This window comes from Mauremys mutica, chromosome 5 (genome assembly GCF_020497125.1).
Source record: "Mauremys mutica isolate MM-2020 ecotype Southern chromosome 5, ASM2049712v1, whole genome shotgun sequence".
Taxonomy (NCBI): domain Eukaryota; kingdom Metazoa; phylum Chordata; order Testudines; family Geoemydidae; genus Mauremys; species Mauremys mutica.
The window spans coordinates 57543348-57569697 of record NC_059076.1 but is presented as its reverse complement, the minus strand read 5'-3'; the positions used below and the strand labels follow the sequence as shown (position 1 = coordinate 57569697).

The 26350-nt window shown below is 39.6% G+C and overlaps 1 protein-coding gene across 1 annotated transcript; it reads right to left on the bottom strand.

The window, feature by feature from the left end:
• Positions 1–176: 176 nt before the first annotated feature.
• USP38 (ubiquitin specific peptidase 38) lies at positions 177–26350 on the bottom strand. The gene is made up of 10 exons (XM_045019449.1): positions 25450–26350; positions 23325–23460; positions 18341–18470; positions 17986–18087; positions 16640–16798; positions 13800–13993; positions 12963–13056; positions 9754–9860; positions 6979–8341; positions 177–1237 (listed from the first exon to the last, which is right to left on the bottom strand). The coding sequence occupies exons 1-10, from the start codon at positions 26132–26134 to the stop codon at positions 1076–1078; spliced, it is 3132 nt and encodes a 1043-aa protein (XP_044875384.1). The 5' UTR covers positions 26135–26350; the 3' UTR covers positions 177–1075.

Here is a 26350-nt window from a genome sequence, read left to right as displayed (position 1 = left end):
CTGAGATACCTTAACCCATTTGGTAAGGATCAACTCAGCAACTTTTTGGACAAAACAATTTACAACTTTGCAACTATGGAGCAGTGTTTATGATCAGATTCTTAATCATGTAGGCCAGAGAAGCTGCAATTCAAAAACTGCCCCTACTGAACTGTAAATAATGGACAACATGAGAGTTTTAGAACCATCAGATTTTACTTCTGGAAAATCTAATAACTTTCCAAAAAATGTATTAATTTCTAATATTAACACAAAACAATTTCTAACATTGTTCTTTAACTCTTCCACAGCCTCAGAAAGTTTTGTATTTAAGTTACAGTACTGCAAGGCACATACAGAACCTCCTCCTTTCAAATACAGAGCAGATATACTTCCTGAAATAATTTAAAAATCCTCAAAACAATTAGAAATACTACAAATTTAGCAATTTCTAGTTAAAAACTGTGTTCCTACAGGACCATGCACATTTCTTGAAAATGATTTAGCAAATGTGTATAAATGACTTTTTACAGTTGTACTCAAAATGCAAATATACTGAATCTGAATAACTCCTACCCTGGAAAGTACTGTAGCAGGTCATGTTTTAAAATTTAAGTTATTGCCTTTATTATAAGGGTGCATCCTCCCTGCCACCATTAAGATTTCCAGACTTATGAAGGAAAAAATATGTATGCAATTATGCCCACCTGAAAGCATTCCACTATTGAATAACCATCTCTCTTCTATGATGGAACTATCTTCCTTTATTCAATGGATTGGGATGGTACAAACTGATTTAACTGCATTTATTAAATTTTATGCAGCATCATTAGGGATTACATTTTTTTTCCTCTTCTCTTTTTTGGCCAAGCACAGCTTGCTATTAAAACGATAGGATTTTTAAGAGGTAGTTTTCTCCATGATGCACTTATTTATTTCAAATAAAACCAAAACAAACAAAATTAACATTTGTTTTCTGAACAAGGATTATATCTCAAAAACAAAAGCTTGGTAGGATATTTGAAGCAGTTCAGTGGTTTAACAGTCCTAAGCAGCAGTGGGAGCTGTTTTGGAACCAATGTATTCTAGGTCTTCCTCAAAACACTAGTCTACCAATAGTACTGAATCCTCCCCCACCCCCGCCCCCTGTTGGTCCACAGCTTCCAGGGGGATCATTGTCATCAAATCCATTGGGTCGAAAAGAGCACGAGGCCGAGGCTGCTTGTAGTGCTTGCGTTCGAGCACTAAGTTCTTGCTCCTGAAATTAAAGAATACAGGCAGTTAAAAACTCCAAAATTGAAACTTATTGTATTTGTATCTAAACTTGTTTTAAAAGCCACTTCAGTAAGAACTGGGTACATAAACCAGGGAAAATAAGAAAACTATAAACTGTACAATGGATTCTCTATTAAATTGTTTTACTTTTTTGTTTTCAACTTGCAGTGGGCCAGTATCCAGGGACTATTTCAGAAAGCAAAGCATTACTGAACGCAAGCAAGGATAAGAGAATCTGGCCCTAAGTGACTAACAAAGATGACTGAAAATAAATCTTGGTGAGATTGTCTCCAAGTTTAGAAGTATGGTACAGAGCCTATCTTTTCACAGAACTTCTCATGTTCAAAAGCTAAATGAAGCCCATTTGTTTTAGCTGCAACTGACACCTTTGACACTAAACCATTGCAGGATATTGGAATTGCACTGGCACAAAAGGCAAAAAACATGGATGATGTATTCGTGTCTATTCATTCAATATGGTTTATCCAAGTTTTTCTTAAAGAGCTGTTGCATGGTAGCTCTGTCAGTTATATGATATTACAAATCTCATGCAGACTGAGATACTGAATCAGAGTAAGGCTGGATATTGCAAAAAAATAAAGAAATAAAATATCTAAGTTCCAGGGAACTTCCTTCTACCCAGCTATTGGGGCCACTAAGCATGTCTTGCTAAAGCTGAGGGAATTCAGACAATTTCTTTTGCATGTCACCTAGACCCTGACAGCGCAAGAGCATGGGATAGAGCCAATGATTAAAAAACTTGGATCCTTTGTGTTACACTATCATACGAGTGTTAGACAGGTGCAGTATACGTAATTTCTGTGAGGCTAAAAATAGCTTGTGCATGTTTAAGTTACTCGTACTGCCAAAATAATGCAGCCTTAAATTTGAAGCTATTTAACTCACTCCCTCATCATTAAACATGGACTGAATGGCCTACTTAATTCAGATTTACTTTGCTTTTGGAATTTGAAGCCAGTCACTTAATATCAGTAGGCAGAGCTTATGCTGGCTATTTCTGAGTGACAACAGTAAATTGTCTCCAGTCACAGGACTAGAATGGAATCCAAAATTAATAGGAAATATTAAACTCCACATAACTTCTAGCTAAAGTGTTACTGAGAGATACTAAAGGAATGGTTCCAACATGCTCTTCCTAGAGCGTTTGTTTTAATACAATTCAGTTGTAATTGGAGTTTCTCATTATGAGCTGTAAATTTACTATAGATTAGCTATCCAAACATTCAGAAGTAAATTGCAACTCTAATTTAGATTGCAAAACTTCTAGGCTAGCCATGTGCTCTGAATTATATTATATATGTTTATAACTAACGATTTTTATTACAGCATTTTGGCAGTCAACTACAAGCATGAAGTTCCTATATAATTTGAGTTTGACATGTATATAATATAGCTGGTAGTTAAACTGCTCCAGCTAGGCCAAAGATTCCTCCCTCTCCCCCCAAAAACCCCAAAGCATCTGCTTAACGTAAACTGCTTGTGCAAGCAGGTTAACACTATACCAAGTGTCGCATTAACTTTAAGTCCTTTAGTACATGTACAATGCAAGTTAGTGTCATGAGAACCATAAATGACTGACTTAAAAATCTCATCCATAACATTGTATTGCAGGTATTTTCCTCCCTTCCCTCTGTGGAGGGAGAGCGGATAAAAAGAAAAAAAGAAATTAGTGGTTTGCCATTCCTATGCCACCAGTAAAACTGTGCCTTTCCCACTAATGCTCCATCAGTGTATCATCAACAAAGTGTCTCTTTCACTGTGGTGTTTCTTGGGAAACACTACTGGCAGCAGCAGAGGTACGATGATCTCCTGCAGGACCATGAAGTGAACTGTGTATAGGGGACTCCCATACCAAACTGGAACCCCAGAACAGTGCACCGATTTTCAATGAAGAGTACAGAAGAGTTACAAGAAAGACTCCCACCAAAGATCTTGCGAGATATTGTTTAGCAGCAACTACAACAGGGCAAACTAGTTCCATTCATGTTCATAACTTAGTTACTATAGCATGTGCTATAGTAAACCTTTGATACTATGTATGTAACACGTACATACTACAAAATTACAGAGGCACAAAACAAGTATCTGAACACATACATAGAGTACATCTATTAAAAAAATCCCTTCTAGTGTTATCAATGCAAAAAAAAAAAACCACCCAGAAAAGTACTGTGTGGTTTATGTTCCAACAAAACACTTCACTATGTCATGGCAATTTTAAGTGTTTGTTTTCTTCTGTCAGGCAACCTATTGGCACAAAATTCTACATGTAAGAATGTTACAGCTTGAGAATAGAGCTCTATGTTGAGCAAGTCATCAATACATACTCCTTCTGCTTCCAGTGAGATAGACAATACAGAGAAACAAGTCTCATTAATGCAATTGTTCCCAGATTTTAATAATCCATGAGATTTTAATGAAACATACTCAACTTACTTGCTTTCCTATTTAAAATTAACATATTAACATCCTATATCGAGTTAAGTACAAATAACTGCTTTAATTCCTCTTTCAGATAATCAGAAGCTAAGTTCCTAAGCAAACCTTTTAATTTTGAAGTAAGATCTCTCTTGCCAACATATACTCAAAACATGAACTGGATTTAAATGGACAAGTTTGAACATTCACAGTTTGGAGGATAGCGAAGTGTTATCCTTCTGTACACTGTCCTCTTACACTGAATTTAGCAGCCTAGGCATTAGTCTGAGATGGATGGAAATTCAATATTGAAGAACATGTTTTTGTCAAGGAAAGGACATGATCTTGTCCTCAACAGGATACAATTTAATGAAAAAGCACAACTGAATATTGAGAGGTTGAAGTTTGAGCGAAGGATAAAAAAGTGTAAAATAACCTCTAAAAATTGTAAAGATATGAAAATACATTTGCTCTTTTTATTTCGAAGGGTAGGTTTCAAAAGAGCCATTAATACAGCTTCCATCTGTACACTACTGACCGTGTGCAAAACTGATAGTTTACATGCACCAAACTCCATTTGTACACAAAACGCTGCTCAAAGTCATCATTTGGGTGATTGTCAAAATATGATTTTCATATGCATTCACAATCTAGCCATCAGTTTATAGTAGTAGGTTTACAAAGAGCTTTCAGTGCCTGAAATCCTGTAGCATGGTTCAAAATCCCCACAGAAAGGATACAACTCCATATTAAATTAGTTTTTAAGAGTAACCTGTAGAGTTCTCTAAAATTCCAACCCTATTAAGTTCTATAGAACTTGATAGCAAAGATCTCATGTTAATTCTGAAACAAAAATGAGTGTAAACGTAATGAAATTATTCAACTGCTAATCATTTTAGCAAGAACATCCAGCTATTGGGTTTATCCCACAATCCTATACTGCTGCAAGAAAGAAAAACTGCCCTCCATCCAGCTGCCCAAACCACCTGCTTCCCCTTCCCCCAAACAAAATTTTATGATGCAGTTGTGTAGACAAAATTAAAAATCTATGACACAGCAAAAATGAAAGTGTGGACAATGTCAAAAACCCATGAATTTAATACCAAATGAACAGCAGGCTACGGTACTCAATGTATTCATTTTCATAATTAAAAGCCTCTCTAAAGAAGCTAGAACAGAGTTTCCACTCTGTCACACTGGATTGCCGGCATTTGGGACCACTGTGCCACAGAATACATAGGACATGGATTAGATAGTTTCCATCTCAGTGGCAGAATATTTTCAGGCTTGTTTAATGCAAGATTCAGTTGCATAGACTGCTAGAAAACTTCCAGCTAAAAAAGCCATAGCAGTCTCACTCCACCATGAGCAGTTTTACTTTCACATGGAAATTTCCAGTTACATAAAAATATTATGGCTACAATAGCTTAAAAGTCTGGAATTTGCAAGTGCTAAGGCCTGTGTTTTACTATGTTACATCTTTGCACTTATTGCTGCAGCACTGCTTTGCTCCAATGAAAAAGTCTGGAGACCTGAGACTTAATTCAGTTGCAGTTTGTCCAGGAATTCTATGTCAACTTCCTTAAATCTTGTAGAGGTTGTCAAATTATGATCTTACTAGTAAATTATTTTATTTTCTATTGTGAACTCTACAGAGCAAGGACAGATTTATTTGGGTCTTTGAAGCATCTAGCACACTTCTGGGCACTCAAAAGAAACAGTATTTGTTATCAAACTATACCTGTACTAAAAATTGTAAAGTTCATAGGTACATGTCAACAAAAAAATCTTGAAACAAAATGTGCTAAGGTAGACTATACCCACATGGTTGGTCTGTTTTGTCAGAGTTAAACTATTGCCTATCCTTAAGAAAGCAAACTGCTTAATTTTGTCATCCTGTTACTGGGGCTGATGGTTGAACTGGATCTAATAGGAAAATACCTGAATGGGAGTGGGCAAAGGCCTTGTCCATCTAGTGTGGCTGGTATTTAGTGTTAGACCCCACCTTTGCTTCCGTTATTTTATAAAGCTCTATTGGTAACCTGCTATAGTTAAGGGATTTTTTCCCTTTTTTCTGTTGGATTAGAGAAGGAAGGACATGGAATTATAACTGAAAAGGACCCCCTGATTGTATTAAAGTCGATAAATACTTGCCATTTGCCTCCTACTAATTTTCTTTCTTCCAAACGTAGCTGTGTCAGGTACGGCTAGGAACCCAGACTAGAACAGTGGGCCTGTATTTCCAGAAGCTTTTTAAATGTGTCTATGCAAGATCAAGATTTCCATTTTACCTACATATTGTTACTATGCAGATATAACTTACTATTCGGTAAGTACCAATTATGGATTTACCATCAGTGAGATTTTATTTTTTCCCCTCACTGTTGTGAAACAAATTAAAGGAGAGAGAAAGGTAAACAGATTGATGGAAGAAGGCAGGACAATCTTGATTCAAAAGTGTCACAGCTGCCTGAGATATAGTTGGTAAGACATTTAGAAGCTATATTCTACTCCTCTGTGCTTATTGAGCAGACAACAATCAGCATGTAAACAAAGACTGTCAATTTGTGGTAATGCTTTACCACACAATATTCTGAAAATAGCAAGCCAAGAATAGGTTACAACATAAACCCACAATTCTCTTCAGCACCTGGAGGTACCATAATAGTTCTTCACAGTGAGGATTAGTTGTACTTTTCTAATTTCAGTTTAGGTTTGGTAGGCAGGATTATACACAAATAATTTAACCCACTGTAAAAAGGGTATAAATAATAAAACGTTACTGTACTATACAAGTAGTCAGTGAACCTGCAAAAAACAGCGGCTCTGAAATGCTCTAGCATGGACCATATTTACTGGTATCACAAATATTTCCCTAACTTTCCTATGTAATATATTTTTAGCTTCTTTTAATGCAATTTAGCAGGTAGCAATAAAAAGAACCAGCACTTTTTGGACCATCCAAATCCTGGATTATCAGTGGTCAAAGGACAGTTTGAGAACCTCTGCCCTAGAAATATAGAACGAGATTAAAACATGCAAGTTCTTCATATAAACATATTTCACATAATGCTGTGTACTGGTAAATTTGATTAAAATTTTACTACTAATTTTAATCCATTAGTTGCTAGCATAAGAGTAGCAGGATTTATGAGCTATAAAATTTTGAGATTAATCCCCAGAATGTTCAGAAGTAACCATTTTAGAAACAGCAAGCAAGTTGATCCACATTTGCCAGACCTCAAGAGACTGCCACTCTAAGCATTAGTTATGTTCTCATCTTACCTGTAAATACAGTTTATTATCTTTTGTAATAGCATCCATAAGCTCTTTCTGCAGAGGAGGGTCTCCGTTCACCCAGAGTCCATTTGCTGAATTGGCATTGAAACCATTACTACAATTCTGTTTTTTGTACAACAGCACATAAGCAGTGTCCTTTGGAAACCTACTGGTAATTTTCTGGACAGACTGAAATGAGGTAAATGTCACTCTGCTGTCATTAAATAGAAACCATTCTTTTGACATCTCATTAGCGTCCAGATCATTTTCTATAACTGCATGGGAAATCTCCCCTGCCATCAAGCTGCCGTGGGAAGCTAAAGCCATAGTTTTTGATTGATGGCACAGCCCTAAGGAGGGCCCTGAACCAGTGATATTTCTGGCATAAGAATAATAATGCCCACTTTCAGAGGATATACCAGAGTGCACCACAACAGAACTTAATACATAGGGTACCAATTCTGGGCAGCACACTTCTTCAGCACCTGAGGGCTTCAGTTTTTTAGAACGATTTTCTCCAGTGTCAGAGAATTCAACGTCCACAGACCAGCCCTTTGACACTACACCTAAAGAGGATGCAGTTCTTTTGACCGGTAGTTCCAAAATAAGTGGTAGAGACACATTGTCCAGGATTTTGCGCCTTATATGACACTTTGGATCATATGAAAATCTGAGGAGAGTGAGAATGAGGTATTCAGGTTCCTCCATGATTTGCATAATTTTCTCCGCATTCTGTAGAGAGGCACATTTTTCACAATAATACTTGTTGTCTCCATTTAGAATCTCAGGTGCCAGAAAATAATTCAGTAAGTCAGTAACTGAGGGAGTATTTTCACTTACTGGCTTCTGAGACACATTCTTACTATCCTGAACTCTGTACAGATCAGAATCTGTAATATTCTCAGAGCTCAACTCAGCAGGAAGAAGGTCTTTCAGAATTCCTTCATTCATAACTGTTTCACAGCCATCACTTACTGCCAGAGATGTATCAAGTGCTGATTCTTCAACAGGACCGGATGCTACAATACTAGTTTGCACCATGCAGTCATCTTTCACTTCAGAAGAATGTGTTATGCTTCGCATGTCAACATTTTCCAAGGAAGTGGGAGGACAAAATGCCAGCGATAGATCTGTGAAGGCTTCTTCTTTTTGAGAAGTACTTTTGCAGTTCAAACAGCATATACTGGTCTGTAGTTTCCCTCCAAACATTTTCTCTATCAATGTTCTTTCTTCACCTCCTGTGCAAGGTGCCTCAGTAAACACTTGTGCCTTGTTGGCAGTTTCCTGTGCCACAGACTCACTACTCATCATATTCTCAGATGGCTTTGCTGAAGACAAAGCTTTCAAGGTTCTCTCCTCTTCATGCAGTCTGGAAAAAAAAAATCCAACAGATGCATTGTTTCCAAACATATTTCTGAATGTCATTTTATACAGCTCTTAGGATTTCCCCGCCCCAATTTATACTAAACAATGTACAGAAGAATAAAAGAAGCTTGGCTAGATGTTGCTTAAATTATGAACAATATTTTTGTGAATGCCACCAGAAAAGCAAACACATTATGCCTATTATAGCATAAGTCTGTATGGAGATAGTTTTGTCTGAGAATTGGAATATGAAAGTATGTACTCATGTCACCAAATTCTAATCAAAAGACATGCTATTTGTTATTTATTTTAATATAGATCATTCTGATTGAATGGCTCTGTACTTCTGATTCAGTAAGAAAGCTAAAAATGTATTATAGTGTCATATGGCACGCATAGCATTTCCATCGCTACAAAGTTGATCCCATTCCCAAGGAGCCTAAAGGTAAAATGAAAATGCAAATAAGAGGGGGGAAAAAAATAAAATAAAAGAGACATGGAGGGCCATAGGTGGCGCTTTGGGAACACTACTGCACATCTGGAGCAGTTTCCCACAAAGTGAGAGGCAAGTATCTCTGCTTGATTCAGAGGAGAGATTTGAATCCACAACACCTACCTCTCAATGAGTACTTAAATCAACAGTGCATAGCGCTGTTCTCACACTCTCTTTTTGGCCCAATGAGCATTCAAGTGTTTATACAAAGTGTAAGCTTCCACAGGGAAACAGAGGTCCACCCAAGAATAGCCTTATCCTTGAGGTCAAATCTCTGTTCCAGGGACTCAAACCTAGATCTCCCACATCCCAGACAAGCGTCCCAACCACTGGTCTCAAGGGGGATGGATGGAAACGTACATGTTTGCTGTCCTTGAAAAACTTTCTGGCCAAATTCAAAACAGTTGAGAGTCAACCAAAACTGTTTTTTGAAACAAAAAACAAAAATCTGTCTGAAAAATTTCACCCACCTCTACTCACAACATCTATGAGGTAGGTAGGTAGATATCTAGATTTACAATGGATACACTGAGGCACAAAAGTTAACGGGTACACACATCATGTATCACTTAAGTAGCGGAAAGCGACAAAGAGTCCTGTGGCACCTTATAGACTAACAGAAGTATTGGAGCATAAGCTTTTGTGATTGAATACCCACTTTGTCAGATGCACGCAATGGGTATTCACCCACGAAAGCTTATGCTCCAATACTTCTGTTAGTCTATAAGGTGCCACAGGACTCTGTCGATTTTTACAGATCCAGACTAACACGGCTTCCCCTCTGATACTTAAGTAGCAGAGTCAGGAATAGGACCCAGAAATCTTGACTCCCAATCTTGCACTCTAATCATCAGATCTCCACTCAATTAAAATTAAGCATTCTACAAGCCTAAAGATTACCTCTAAGTTAATCATTACTGTACCTGTCTAGCAGAAACCTGAGATACTCTGAGCAGTCTTGCTGGGATCTAGGAGTAAACCATGGTGGCCTGGAAGCCTCAAAGAAAATCCGAGGTGCATATGCCTCCCTCTGTTGGCAATAATAATAAAACAATAAGGCAATATATTCAAGTCTTACTAAATAACTTGGCTAAATTGTCTCATCACCTTTGACACCTGAACTTTGACTCCTTTTAAAAGAATTGAAGAGTATTTAACATATGGAACACAACATTTCTTAAAAAAAGAACTAGGGCTGTCAAGCAACTAAAAAAATTAATCGCATGATTAATCACACTGTTAAACAATAACAGAACAACATTTATTTAAAACAGTTTTGGATATTTTCTACATTTTCAAATATATTGATTTCAATTACAACACAAAATACAAAGTGTTCAGTGCTCACTTTATATTACAAATATTTGCACTGTAAAAACAAAAATAGTACTTTTCAATTCACCTCATACAAGTACTGCAGTGCAATCTCTATCATGAAAGTTGAACTTACAAATATAAAAATTACATACAAAAAAAATAACTCCATTCAAAAATAAAACACTATAAAACTTCAGAGCCTACAAGTCCACTCAGTCCTACTTCTTGTTCAGCAAGTCACTCAGACAACAAGTTTGTTTACATTTGCAGGAGATAATGCTGCCCGCTTCTTGTTTACCGTATCACCTGAATGTGAGAACAGGCGTTCGCATGGCACTGTTGTAGCCGGCATCACAGGATATTTATGTGCGAAATGCACTAAAGATTCATATGTTTCTTCATGCTTCAACCACCATTCTCGGGGACATGCGTCCATGCTGATAACGGGTTCTGCTCGATAACCATCCAAAGCAGTGCAAGCTGCTGCATGTTTATTTTCATCATCTGATTCAGATGCCACTAGGGTGACCAAATAGCAAGTGTGAAAAATCGGTACAGGGAGTGGGTGGTAATAGGAGTCTATGTAAGAAAAAGCCCCAAATATCGGGACTGTCCCTATAAAATCAGGACATCTGGTCACCCTAGATGCCACCAGCAGAAGGTTGATTTTCTTTTGTGGTGGTTCGGGTTCTGTAGTTTCCGCATCGGTGCTGCTCTTCTAAGACTTCTGAAAACATGCTCTACACTTCGTCCTTCTCAGATTTTGGAAGGCACTTCGGATTCTTAAATTTTGGGTCAAGTGCTGTAGCTATCTTTAGAAATCTCATGTTGATATCTTCTTTGCGTTTTGTGAAATCTGCAGTGAAAGTGTTCTTAAAACGAACATGTGCTGGGTCATCATCCGAGACAACTAACATGAAATATATGGCAGAATGCAGGTAAAACAGAGTAGCAGACATACAATTCTCTCCCAAGGAGTTCAGTCACAAATTTAATGAACGCATTTTTTTTTTAACACATGTCATCAGCATGGAAGTATGTTCTCTGAAACAGTGGCCGAAGCACAAAGGGGCATAAGAATGTTTAGCATAATTGGCATGCAAATACCTTGCAATGCTGGCAACAAAAGTACCATGTGAACACCTGTTCTCACTTTCAGGTGACATTGTAAATAAGAAGCGGGCACCTCCGTAAAGATAAACAAGCTTGTTTGTCTTAGCAATTGGCTGAACGTTAGGACTGAGTGGACTCATAGGCTCTAAATTTTACACTGTTTTGTTTTTGAATGCAGTTATGTAACAAAAAAAATTGTAAGTTGCACTTACAGGATAAAGAGGTTGCACTACAGCAGAGTTTTTCAAAGTTTGGGTCGCAACATGTAAGACACTTGCTCAGTGACCCAGCGGCTCTGGTCAGCACCACCGACTGGGATGTTAGAAGTCCTGTCGGCGGTGCTGCCCAGCTAAGGCAGGCTAGTGCCTACCTGCTCCAACACCACGCTGCGCCCCGGAAGCAGCCAGCAGTGTGTCCAACTTCTGGGCAGGGGGCCGTGGGGCTCTGCATGCTGCCCCTGACCCGACTCTCCACTCCCATTGGCTGGTCCCTGGTCAATGGGAGCTAGGGGGAAGGGGCGGTGCCTGTTGACAAGAGCCGCACGGAGCCACTTGCATGCCTCCACCTAGGAGCCGGACTTGCTGCTGACCACTTCTGGAGTGCAGCACGGTCTGTGGTGCCAGGACAGGCAGGAAGCCTGCCTCTGCACCCCGACTGCACTGCTGGCCAGGAGTCACCGGAGGTAAGTCCGCACCCCAATCCCCTGCTGTGAGCCCCCGCCCCAGCCCAGAACCCCTTCCCGCAGTTTTTTTTTAATTACAATTAATTTTTTTTTAAAGTTAATATCACGAGTTAACTGTGATTAAATCGACAGCCCTAAAAAGAACAAATTTTGTATAGTAGGGAAAGAGGCAAATAGTTCATGAATACTGCAGAACTGCCTTTAGTACAAAAATCAAAGTTCAATCACAGGCTCTTTATAAGTCAAAAAAAGTTAGAACTAAATATTTAATGTTCTACTGTTTGCACTTTGCATGAAAAACTGAATAAGACTAAAGAGATTATAAATCTTAGCCCTAATTTTAAGCTTTTCACCATTAATAAGTTTGCAGTACATCTCATCCATGCTTCAGGACAAAAAGACATGTTCCTCCTTTCTTTTGCTATTTATCTCAATATTGCTTTACCTTAAAGTAATGTGCTTTTTAAATTAACTATACAAGTGGCAGAAAGAATATAGCTATTTTCTTCTCTCATATCTCATTACTATGTCAGAAAAGTCATTTGCTGTAAAAAACCCAATACAAAGTTTCTTTAAAAATTCACCTGCAAGAGAATTTAAAGAAGATAAATCACAAATTTGCATTGCACAGGGCCTTAGATTTTACTTATGCAAGCTACGTTACCCAGTTTGAATGTTTAAAATCATTCAGGGTCTATTTTAGGGTTACGTTTCTTAAGATACACCTTCTTAAGCCTCCTCTCACCTCAAAAAGTTTGCCACAATGAAATTTCCCTGAGGAAAAGAACATATGGGCTTTCTTGAGCATATCAATAATATTTGTTCATTTGGTGGCACTAGGTACTAAGAGATAGAGGTAATTTACACTCATTCTCCTCGCAGTTCTCAGTATCACATCTACACGTCAAGACAAACCCTGATCTCTCCCAGTCCAAGCACCGCCTCTGCACCATCAAGCCTTGTCAGTCTTGAGTATTACAGTTAGTCTTAAAAAAGCAGATCAAGTTGACCAACACATACCTGAGTATGAGCCAAAAATGCAAAGAGATGCTGTAATTTTCTCATTAGTGAATTGCACCCATTTAGATTCAAAGATAATACATGTCTCCTGAAACTGAATGGACAAAGACAAGAATTTGTTTCTATATTAGAGTTTTAAAAATGACAGCAACAAAGTATCATTCATGCCAGGAGGATGGAATTAAACTGACAAAGAAGGGCAAAATGTATAACACCTGCTTAAATGCTCAGTAGTTGTTTCTCTAAGAATTCTGGTTTTAAAACAGAAAAAAAGACAACTCTAGAACAAGAGTTGACCTCTTGCAAAACCATTTAAATAAAAAAAAGTTTAAGAACAGAGGAGCACACCAAAAGAATTAGAGCAGACAAATTATAGTTAGTCTCAACATTTAATAGAGTAGCACAAATAACTTCAACACCGCTGGAGGAAAAAAACCAGACTTCTCTTGGGCCTGGAGCTTGAATGCAATATTGCAGCTCTAACTTAGTTTTAGATACTGAGGAAACTGACAAGTACCAACTAAACAGGGTACATCACTACAATTTGATACTAACACTTCTCTCAGATGAACATAAAATATGTAATTTACTTTTATGACCACCAGAATTGTAGGCTGGCAGAACTGTATTTTAACACTCTTTCCTATATGTTCTCACTCAGTACACGATTAGCTATTAAAATGCAGGGAACTCCTATAAGGTTTTATTAGGAAATATGCAGCACAGGACAGTTTTAATCATTTTGCCTTTCACAAAATGTAATGTGGATTAATTTGTAACAGATACAGTTTATTAAAAGGCCAACGGAATACCAAGGACTAAAAGGTTTACACTTACTCTGTGGCCATAAAAAGTGCCTGAATAACACTGTTCATATAACATGTATTTCCTAGGTTAACTAGACCCGTTTTCCCAGTTTCAGATTTTCCAGAAAGTCTAGACAAACAAGATGGCAATGAACTGGATTGAGAAGTCCAGGCACTTTGATTGAGAATCAACTTAATCTTCTCTTCACTTGGTTTGGGCAATTCCTACAAGAGAGAAACATATTTAAACACCACTGGCAGTATATTGTAAAAACAAAGACACACTTCATCGAGCAACAGTCTTCCATATATTCCCCTTCCCTGCCATTTTGCATTCCCCCCTCCAGCTCTGGTCACCTGGCAGCCTAGAAGACAGGTCACACAGTTTCCTTTGAAACTACTGACAATACAATTGTTTGGCCAGTCATCAAAGACTCATACTGAGTGGCATAGCCAACATGAATGCCTCCTGAAGGAGCATTCTGTCAACTATAATGATACTGCAGACCCATAGCTTTGGAGGTCACCTTTAATCTGTATGCTTCTGCTCTCTCTTTGCCACCAAAAATTGCCTCTGAAGTGTCATGTTAATAGCATAACACATTCTCTGTTCTGCCAAGTTAGAATCCCAGACCCAAATGAATAAAACTAAAAAACACTCAAGTGTAAGACTATGGATTTTTTATCTCAAAAACAGGAAGGAATATGTCCATACATACTTATTTATTAATTGCAGCGCTGTCAATACAAATTATATATTCTACCAACATTCTTAAATACATCATTTGTATTATACACTTTACTTCAAAAACATGAAAACATACAGAATTTTAAGTAAAGACCGCATAACAATGATCTACCCACAGAAGCATCCAAATTGAAGTGTCTTAGACAAGTGTCTAAGGTATCTTGCCTTTTTTATTTGTTAGCTAACACTCCTCCCTTGTCCTACAATTAACCTCAAAGGTGAGACCGACACTGAAACCCACTTGTGAATGAGGAACTTCCTCTCCTTGCACACTCATTCTTCCTCCATATTAAGAAGTTCCCTTTTTCTTCAGCCAACAGTCACTGCTTTCTTGATCTCTTTAGGGCCTATTTAGTATTTCAACTCAATTCCCCATATTCGAGAGAGAATGCCCTGTTTAATCGCATTCTGTATTTTCCTGTGGAAACTAGCAGATTGCAATGCTTCTCTTCAGTACCATGATCAATCCAAGCTGAGTAACTGGGTTAAACTGGATCTCAACAATGGCATTTCATCTGGTTGGGCCCTTACTTGGACATGTGTGTCCCCCTCAGGGGGTGGGGGAAAATCTGCCAGCAGTATGTTTCACCATTTAACATACCAGAAGTGAAGACAAACTGAGGCATGACTATGAAAGAGTGAAGTCTAAAGTAAAATAGCACACAGTTCATATAGAAGAATTATAGTCAAAGGGAAGCTAACCCCCAGGGTCCAGAGACTGGGCAATACAAATGAGAATTTAAAAAGTTATCATGGCTTGCATATTTTAATTACTCTAGTCTTCAGCCTCCAGATGAACATGCTTCACCCTCGCCCAACACCTCATCCCACTAAGCACTTTCAACCAATCTTAATAGCAAAAAATGCTCAAATTAGACTCTGGAGAGTCCATTTGATAATTTAAAGTTGTGCAATCTGTTGATTTAGAGCCAGTTTGCTGACTTTGGTTTAAATTTAAGTCACTGCTTCTGTAAAGTTTCAGAATGGCATGGAGATGGCACACTCAGCTCTTTGAGCAGTGTTGCTGAACTTAAACACCTTAACAATAACTGTGAATGGTACTAAATGAGCTCTGGAGGCAGAGCAGTTTCTTGTTCCCACCTGGAAGATAATTCATTTAAACATGCAACATCAACACGGGGGAAAGTGTTTACACATACGAAAGGGAAAGGATTCAATGGAATCCTAGCCTCAACCTAGATTTGCTTCTAATAAAATAAATTAGAAATAGGCATATCTAATTGGTGTTTCCTATCCCCTGCGAGTACAGGATGCAGTCTGCATAAGAGAAGACATATCAAATACCTGATTTAAAAAATAAAAACCACTAAAACCCCAATCCATTTGGTCTTGAAGGGCAGCTATCTCTGTGTGCTGGAGATGGGGTTGTATTAGAGAGGTATAATAAATAGCAGCATTGGAGACTTGAGACTCCCAGTTTTGTATCTCTTCCATATGAGCTTGCAATGAGATGCTCAACACTGACATTGGAACAAGAGTGTAGAGGTGGTTAAGTGAACTGGAAGGAACTAAATAAGCAGATAAAGATTTTCAAAAATAGGAGATAAAAAATAACCTGAAGTTTAACATCTGTGTCTTAATTACTTCATATCTTTTGGCCATTTTTATTTAAAACAATTATTAGCACACAATGCTCAAGATAGAATTTTCCCTGTACAAGCACATCTGCAGGTCATATACTAACACAGGGGTCAGCAACCTTTCAGAAGTGGTGTGCCGAGTCTTCATTTATTCATTCTAATTTAAGGTTTCGCGTGCCAGTAATACATCTTAACCTTTTTAGAAGGGCTCTTTCTATAAGTCTATAATATATAACTAAACTATTGTATGTAAAGTAAATAAGGTTTTTTAAATGTTTAAGAAGCTTCACTTAAAATTTAATAAAATAGAGCCCCCCGGACCAATGGCCAGGACCCGGGCAGTCTGAGTGCCACTGAAAAAAAATCAGCTCGCGTGCCACCTTTGGCACGAGTGCCATAGGTTGCCTACCCCTGTACTAATTACTTTCATCTTTACTAGTGCTCTACAATCAATACTTAACTATTAGATCAAAGGTTTCATATCTCAAAGAAAGCATTCCTTTAGCATTCACATTACAGTACCTTAATAGCTTCCAGAATAGGTTCGTAGAGTTCCGGAAATCCCGAATAATGATACATCATACAGTGTATCAACTCAGTCAGCTGCACTAAGAAAGCTGCACTGGAAGGCAAGCCATTGTTTTTAAAGGAGTGAACCAAGTTGACCACATGTGGAACAAGCTACACAAACAAACAAAAAGAAAGCGAGTTACAACAACTGCAGCTCCTATTTTGGATCTTTAAGAAAAGAACTTTTACTATTCAATACATTAGATCAGGTGTCAGCAACCTTTCAGAAGTGCTGTGCCGAGTCTTCATTTATTCATTCTAATTTAAGATTTCACGTGCCAATAATATATCTTAACCTTTTTAGAAGGTCTCTTTCTATAAGTCTATAATATATAACTAAACTATTGTTGTATGTAAACTAAATAAGGTTTTTAAAATGTTTAAGAAACTTCATTTAAAATTAAATTAAAATGTAGAGCCCTCTGGACTGGTGGCCAGGACCCGGGCAGTGTGAGTGCCACTGAAAAATCAGCTTGCGTGCTGCCTTTGGCACAAATGCCATAGGTTGCCTACCCCTGCATTAGATAGCTGGAAAATATTCATCACAAAAAATACACACTATTCTATCCCAGCCCACCCTACATTTTTAAACAGTATTGTTTATTCTTCAGTCTCCTCTTAAGCACATTTGTTTCAAGTTTTGAAGCTTTAAAAGCAGGCATTCTGGAGCATCTCCACATTTTAGATAATCATTTTAGCAATTAAAAAAGATACATCTTTAGGCGATATTTTAAAATATTTTTTGAATGATGAATACCATATCTATGATCTTAAGGGTATTATTTTTTACATGCTCATTCTTATATAGGATACATATAGATGGAAAACTATATCTCAATCATTGTAGTAATGGAAGTTTTTACTACTTTTTAAGTCTGGGGCTGCTATCCATGGTTAGTCAAGGATGATACAACTCGAAGTAAAGTCTGGACTCCCCCGCTTCCTTCAACATCATTGTTTACAAATCACCGGAGTCCAAATTCCGCCCAAAGTTTCGTCAGTCATACCACTTAAGAAAAAAGTGGCAAAAGAGTAGCTAAGAACAGAGTTTGGCCTGCAGATTCTTTATGCACATGACAGTAAAAACCTTACATGAATCACAGACTGAGTTTTCAGGGCCAGAAGTTATAAAACCTGTTGACTTGTGAACAGAATAAATTTTGTCTAGAAGCACTGAAATAAACATGAAACCCTAATCACCAATTTTACAGTCATTTCCACTTGGAACCACACCATAAATATTACAGGTGGCCCACTTTAACAAAACAGCTGAAGACACTCACAATTTAATAACTTACCAAGTGAAAAGCCTCTGGAGAATGCTGAAAACTAAGCAACATGTGAGAAAGGACAGCCAGAGCACCAGGCCTCACAAGCGGAAACCAAAGTCGATTAAAAACCTTAAATAAAAACAAGTCAGACATTTACTTGAGCAAGTCTAAAAAAAATGAAAACTCTTAAAATAAGCAGAAATAACTTCCAGGTTTACAAAGAATATTTTGATTAAGACAGGTTTGCTATGCTACAACCAACGTCTACTAGAGACATTTATACTCTACTACACTGGATATAAAGGCATAATATATTGTGGCATGCTCTGCAGCTGCACAGAAATTAAACAAACCCCCATCACAGCATTATTATCCCACATACCAGTTCTATCTTAAGTAGAGTAACATCGATGAGAATAGTGAATTTCTGGACTGCAGCTAGTCCTTTCAGCAACGCAATTACCCATGTCTCCACATGCTGAGCCAGGGGCCAGGACAGCCAGTCTATCATTCTGAAGGGTGAAGCAAAAGGACAAAAACACATTAAGGATATTTCAACTGTTTTTCTGATCTCCGGTATTCTACATACATTTATATTACTTATTTAATCACACGAGACACATAAGGGTCTAAATGAAGCAAGTTGGGGTGGGGGGTTGAGGGTTAAAAAAAGACAAGATCAACTCCCTATTTAGCTACATAAGGAACTATGCATTGTTAAAATATGCACATAAAATTGTAAATTTGACATCCAATTATGAACATAGTTTTTGCAAAAACATATTCCTGTTAGCATAATGATCTCAGTCAGTTTGTGGCTGAAGTTCACTTTAAGAGAGAAAAGAAAACAAACTGATTGTACTGGGGGAACCACTCTCTTCCAACTTGTTACTGAGGCTACATCTACACTTATGGTGGCACAGAGTTCAGGCACTATACATGTAGCTACATGCTGCAATGGAAAACAGGCTGTGCCATACTTGCCACTGTAGTGGGTAGCTACATACTGCAGGGAAAGGTCCCAGGGGAGCAGCAGGATATTACACTGCTAAAAATGGCAGTGTAGACATGGGAGACACAGCTTGGGGACACAGAGAGCCCAAGTAGAGTATATACCCTGGGGGGTTTGGTGTGTAGGACACTCCACTCGCTAAGGCTCACTCTCTATACTGCTGTTTATATTCATGCTAGCTGGGTGTGCAGTGTCAATACTCTACACACTGCCACAAGTGTAGATGTACCCTAAAACCACACCCAAATTGCACCCATGTTGAATTAAGATTCTAAATTAATAGATAGCCCTTGTGACCTCATGTGCTTCTGAATTACAGGAAACCAAACTCCCTCTAAGTAGGGAAAGAATGGGAAAATTGAGGATGGCTGTACATTTTATGACACTTATTTTACTTTCTGTGGTAAAGACAGTATTCTTTGCAGCCTTACTTCAGTTATATGCTGCCTGTGTGCTAATGTGTCTTACCAGGTGCAGTCACATAAACGGTGGAGAGAAGATGTGCAAAGGAGTTTGGCAGCATCTGGGTAGTGTGATAAAGATTAATGGAGTAATGAAAAAGTAGGTAAGTAATTTATGTTCTTCTAAATCAAGATCTTTTCTAAAGGAATTGTGAATTAGATTATTTTCATTGGAAATTAAGGATACAAAATATGGTGAGGACAGTTATTTTAATCAATGTAGCTGTGGTCTAGGATCATTACAATGCACTGTCTCCTGAAAGATTAAAATTCAGATCTTATACTCTGAGGAACCTTACTCTATGGTCACTAAAAGGAAGATACATTTTTCTACTGCTCTTGAGCACCCCTCCCTCTGGCCAGATGGAAGATCACTGCAACATGGGTTTTTTTTTGTGGTGGGAAGTGCAGAAGAATTTTTTTCTTAGATGGGTGACTACTCCTTGTAAAATGGATTTGGCCCCCTAATGAAAAGCAATTTTGCTCTTGTAATCATTCACTGTCAACAAGGTTAACTTCATACTCTTCCTCTGTATTAGATCTACATTTGACAACATATTCTAAACCAGTCAGAATGCATTTTACATAGTGTGCTGCACAGTGGTTAAGGCTTTACGCTACCCCTGCTCTAGATAGTATGAGCCTTCAAATACTAACAAACAAACAAATCAAATCCAACTTACTAAATACACCTTACTCTACAGCACTCTACACTACAGCACTTGTCTACACTAGAAATGCTACAGCAGCAAACAATTCTTCCATTGACCTAGCACTGTCTATGCTAGGGGTTAGGTTGAATTAATTACGTCACTTGGGGTGGATTTTTAACACCCGAGTGATGTAGTTAAACTGACCTAATTTTCTAGTGTAGACCAGACTTAATTTTTCTTTAAAAATAAAAAAAACTCCACCAGCATTACCACATTAATGATATTGCTCATCAGTAAATATAGTTCAGAGCTGTCTCTATATATTCACATTTTTGTGACAGGTTTCCTCCATGCTACTTAAATAAAAAAGCCCCCTTGAAAGAAGGCAGTGCAGACTTGCCCTAGTAGGCTCCCAGGCAAATGTCAAAGCTGAGGACTGGTAGATGAAGACAGATGTTAGGACCAATTTAAAGCTATTTAACCTGTTCTGTTGTTAAGATTCACACCCCCACCCAAAGAGATAGAAGCCAGGAGATGATAGGTATGTCTGGTATCAGAAACAAGGATGATGTAATGTTACTCTTCCTCTGACCAAGATGAGGCAGCCTCAGCAGCCCATCAGTAGATCTGGTGTCTCATTTTCAAGACCCTAAGGATCTTGTCTTGCTTTTAAGATGAACAGATCTCCCACCACAAACACATCCTGCTTCAGAGGAGAAATCCTTCAATCCAGTTCTATGCCTCCATTGTGAACCCAGAAGGCTTCAGCCAAGAATAACCCTGTCCATGCAGGGGTGTCATAAGTATCATAGCATGCACAGAAAGCAGATTTGGACACCGTATTTCCCTCTGCAACAGTACCACTCACTATTTTTTTTATTCACACCAGGCTGACAGCGTAAAAACAGAGGCATTCAGCCCCAAAACTGGGACCAAACCATCACTGCTTAGAAGTTGGTGAGAAGTCCCCATAGTAGAAGAATCCTGCAAAATTCAACTTTTTCCACATCCTTTCCCACAGGGAAGGTATTGTCATGTTTAGAACCCTTGACCTTCTCTCTAGCCAAGGATCCATAGGTGGGGAAGTCAAAACAGTGCTAGAGCCCTTGCTGAGGTACTTGATACAGGCACTCAGCCTTCTCTGAGCACACTGGAGCTGATGCTGGGAGCAGCTACATGTCCTGAGATAGGTCTAGTAATCCTCAACAGGAGAGTAAGTTCCCCTTTATTCTTGATTTCTATGGCATCAAAGAAGCAATGAGACTTTTCCTACATTACTAATCTCCAGCTCTAAAGATTCTGCCATGTGTCCCAAACGTTCACAGAACTCTACATTATCTGGTGGTGATAAAAATGAAGCAGCAACACTGTCCTTAGGTGCTAAGGACTTTCCAATAGCATTCTGATATTCAGGAGAAGATTTCTCTAGATCAGTCACTACACCTCTTCCCCCTTTAAAGTCAGAGAAGATATCAAATGATGGCTAAAGGTGTGGAAGAGGAAGAGAAGCCAGTGCTGGTTGGCGGTAACAAGGGAGAGGAACAGAACGGAGAAAGGAGACTATAGAAAAAGAAGCAGCAGAAGGGGGACAGAGGATTAGGCTTAGGCTTAGAAGTTCTCTTGACAAAGTGTCTAGATATACAGCTAATCACCTAAAGGAATTAAATGAGGCAGCCCTTTAACAGCATGAACATTTGGTACTTTAAGAGAGTGCTCGTGCAACCCTGACAGGTACTGCTTCTTAGCTTACCAGAGCTCAGTAGTGCCTATTCCACAAATAGAAATATGCAAAGACAATTCTCAAAGTATTACTACACCATCACATTGTGTTCAAGCATTGCTCAAACGACAGGTGATCCTAAGAGATGTAATACCTAGGCATAATATGCAAGTTATAATCTCCTAGCACACTGCTGGCAAGCTATTAGTGCTCCTAAAGAAGCTTCTTATTTTAACTCTCAATTTCCTGGCTTTCAGTTTTAGATTGGACACAATTTTATTTGAAAGTTACTTGCTTTTACAAGCACAGCAGAAGTGCAGTCAGGTTGTTTTAAAAACTGGAAATCAGCACACTGGCTCTCAATAAAGAGAGAGAGAGAGAGAGAGTCTGTGTGTCTGTCCAAGCACCCAAACTAAAGTGAATCAATCCCTGAAACCTAATGTCTTCATACGGAAGAAGCCAATTAAGCCATATTAATCAGATTCCTCGAAATAGCACTCAGCTGAATTTATGGTTAAAGATATAGACAAACCAGAAGGACTGAAAATACTTAAAATGAAGGTACGTATCACAGTCAAGTGTTTTCAGAAAAACAGCACTTCACATTAGTTCTCTCATAGCTAAAATAAGAAGGATTTTAGACATGCCCATAATTCATTGTCTGTCTAGTCTAGTCACCCTCAATAACAAGAGCTGCCGGGTTAGACCTTGTGAAAGAACACATTCTGAGGACTATTTTCTTACAAGAGCTAAAGAAGCCCTTCTCTAGTTCTGGCAGTTTTCTAGATCACCATTTACATTTCTGTAACTACTAACCAAGTATGCAATTCAGTAACATGGCATGTTGACATTTATAGTCATGAGGATCCCTAGTGCTTAAACTGGTGAGAAGAAACCTGGTGGGCAAATGATTCATGACATCCTTCCTTCCTCCCTCCATTGCTACAATACCCAGTCAACTCCAGCTGCACAGTATTTGGAAATTTGAAGAAGATGAAGCCAGGAGCAGCCCACTTCAAATCTTCATGAATTTTCAACAGAATATCACAATGGAAGTCAAATAACTCATCCTCCAAACTGTCTGTCCTCCTCAAAAGAGGACAGGATACAGATGGAAATGGGAAAGAGAAAGCAGCAATGCATCTAAAAGAGGCTGAATCCATGAAAATGAGGCCTATGCCCTATGAGGTTCACAGGTTTAGCTTCTTTCCCCCAAATCTAAAAGGAGCACAGCAAGCTTCCTCTCAATTTCCAGCTGACATTTTACCCTCCTCTTGATTTTGCCATGGCCAAGTCTGATCAGGCCACATTAGTGAATAAGGCAACAACATTTCACTGAAAACTTGATGGTGACATATCTGTGGCATTAGAAATACAAATTCATTTAAAGTTCCAGGTAGTGCAATATAAGATTCTTCAATTTTCAGTTTAGATTTTTTATGGAATTTAAGTGGTAAATAACTTTACAAAAGGCATGAATTAGAAAAAGGCTTATCCCCCTTTTCAATGAGAAACAGTACCTGCAGAGAGCTTGAGTCATACTTGCATCTTTTACATTTGGATCTGTGGTAAGGCTCCTGATGAGTACTGTAATCATCTGTAATGGGATATGCTGCACAAGGCTTGCCAGTGCAACAGAAGGCTCAAATGAAGTATCTATAATAGTTGAACATGACATCTTGTAAGAAACAAAAACACGGACACAGCTATGTTTTACTCCTATCCTAGATAAGTGTTTCTGTAAACTGTTAAAATTGCTGCCATGCCCTGCACAAGTTACTTCAGCATGTACCAAGATAAAAATCAAATTGAAACTAACATTTGAGTGGAGGAAACACTGACCCTGTGAGAATATTTATTCGTTTGCCCGATGGATACGTGCAGGAAAGTGACATGTTGCTCAACACAACATTAAAGGCCTAATTTATTTTGACAGGCTAAGACAATTGAATCATGCTCTTTAATCCAAGAATAAGCCACAGAACTAGTTTAAATGAGGATTTGTTGCACCGGGTGTTAATAGTTAAGAGTCAGGTTTAGCTGGTACTCTGCAATATGTTGTATCACCACTTCTCTGGTGGCCACACCAGTTTCTGCAAAAATAAACAAACTCTTAAAATATCAAGGTTCTAGAACTTTCAATTGCAAACACAACCTCCGCATGAGAGCCAATATGCAAGCTCATTAAAAAAGTATTGCATTAAGTTTATAGACTTTAAGGACAGAGGAGACCATTATGATCATCTAGTTTGATCTCCTGCATAACAAGTCACTGAACTTCACTCACTAATATATGGCTTTATGTATGTATGTATAATACTTTGTGTGTGTCAAGCTTTCTGATGAGCATTCGCACAATGCTTTGAACAGCTTTATGATCTTAGCTATCAGAAACCTTCAGCTAAACTGGGATTGAAGGCATATCTTGAGATGAGTATTAACACTTTCCATCCTAAACGGACCTGTGCGAGGTAACAAATTGTTAAAAGTTAAGTCACTTTGCTGAAAAACAGTTTACAATTAACAACTTTTACCCATAGTATAAAAAAAACCAAAACCACAATACACCAAGCCATATTGACCATAGTAATGTTACATTTCTAAGAGGGTGTATGTGTGCTAGGGAAAAGGAGTTTCCTTTTAAAATTTTGGGCAGAGGCTGTCAGCCTCAGTAAGTGACCAAACACAGGCACATGTGGGCACATCACTGCTTCTCCACATTCATTCTACTGGTCACTTCATAAGAGATCCTCTTATTTCTCCCCCACCTTTGCTATGACCACCTGCCCTACAGACTCCATTATTCGAGGGCAGACCACTTTCTATGGGCAATCTCTTCATTTTAATAAGTGGGTCCATTACTGTGGTATCCAGTGTTGCCAACTAATGATTTTGTCATGAATCATGATAATTATTATTTTCCTTAAAGCCCCCGCTCCTGGAGTCAAGGAGATGTGTGATGATTTCTGCCTTCATTCTTAAAGAAAAAGTAAGTTTCTAGTCCTCGCTGCTGTGGAGAAAGCTTCAAAATGTGACCCCAGTACACACTAAAGCAGGGGTCGGCAACCTTTCAGAATTGGTGTGCCGAGTCTTCATTTATTCACTCTGATTTAAGGTTTTGCGTGCCAGTAATACATTTTAACGTTTTTAGAAGGTCTCGTTCTCTAAGTCTATAATATATCACTAAACTATTGTTGTATGTAAAGTAAATAAGGTTTCAAAATGTTTAAGAAGCTTCATTTAAAATTAAATTAAAATGCAGAGCCTCCCGGACCCAGGTAGCGTGAGTGCCACTGAAAATCAGCTCGTGTGCCGCCTTCGGCACCCGTGCCATAGGTTGCCTACCCCTGCCCTAAAGGCTCAAAAAGCAGAAGGCAAATAAAAAGAACACCAAATCTATTATTTTTACATAATCTCATGATTTTAAAGCCACTCGTGATTTTTGGTGATCCTGACTCATGATTTCTGAACATTTAGGGCTGGCAATACCAGGTATCTGAGGCCTGCCATGGTAGCACCAGGCAAAACCCAGCCTCCCCATGGTGCCAGCACTGGGCAAACAGATTGTGTGTTGGGGCTTGCAATAGCCATTCCAGTTTCGTGCTGTGCCCATGCCCCAATCCTCCCCCACAGCTCAGCTCTCACCTGTAGAGGAGATGACGGCGAAAAGCTCCTGCAGGGAAGGCAACAGCGTGTCGGGCTCGGCCTTCCAGATGCTGCGCAGGAGGCCGCTGACCTGGGTGACTTGGGAAACATAGAGGCGCAGCTCGGGCTCCCGGCTGCCCTGGCTCTGGAAGTGGGCCATGCTGCGCACCAGCTGCTGGCAGAAGGCGAGCGAGAGCTTCCTGCCGCGGGGCAGGCACTGTGGGAAGTCGCCCAGCAGCTGGCACAGGCGGGCGCAGAGCGGGGGCGCGGGCCGCTCACACACCATCCGCAGCGCCTCTACCTGCAGCAGCGCGAAGAGCTCCAGCACCGAGGGGCAGCTGATGATGAGGCGCAGCCCGGCCTGGACGTAGTCCAGGATGGCGGGGTCGCGGCTGCCCAGCCCCCCGTAGCCGCGCTGCAGCAGCCCCAGCACCAGGCCGCGGTTGAAGAAGGCCTCGAACTCGTCGCGGTGGAAGCGGGCGTAGGCCTCCAGCACCTGCCGCCCCACCTGCCGCTGGAAGGGGTCGGGCCCCTGCAGGATGAGCCGGGTGCTGAGCGCGAACATGGCCCGGCACTGGGCCTGGCTCAACGGCGTCTCCGCCGACTCCACCACCCGCCGCACGATCACCCGCTTCACCGGCAGCGGGTGCGACGAGCTCACCAGCCCCTCCAGGATCTTGTCCATGGCGGGCGCCGGGGCCGCATCTACCAGGCCCAGACCGCACCCGGGGCCGCCCGCTCCCCGGATCCCTCCCTAAGCCCCGGGGCAGCCGCTCCCTCCTGCCCGGCGGCTGCTCAGCATCGGGCCGGCGTCGGGCTCCCCGGCTCGGAGGCCCTGACGAGAAACATAGACTCTCCGCGCTGACCCGGAAGCAGAGCGGCGCAGGCAGGAAGTAAGAGG

Excerpts from the sequence above, each read along its gene's own strand:
- USP38 (XM_045019449.1), bottom strand. The coding sequence starts at position 26,134 with ATGGACAAGATCCTGGAGGGGCTGGTGAGCTCGTCGCACCCGCTGCCG. Across the intron at positions 18,471-23,324 it reads ATGACTCAAGCTCTCTGCAG|AATGATAGACTGGCTGTCCT; the intron begins GTACTGTTTCTC and ends TTCACCCTTCAG. Across the intron at positions 1,238-6,978 it reads ATAATAAACTGTATTTACAG|GAGCAAGAACTTAGTGCTCG; the intron begins GTAAGATGAGAA and ends CTTTAATTTCAG.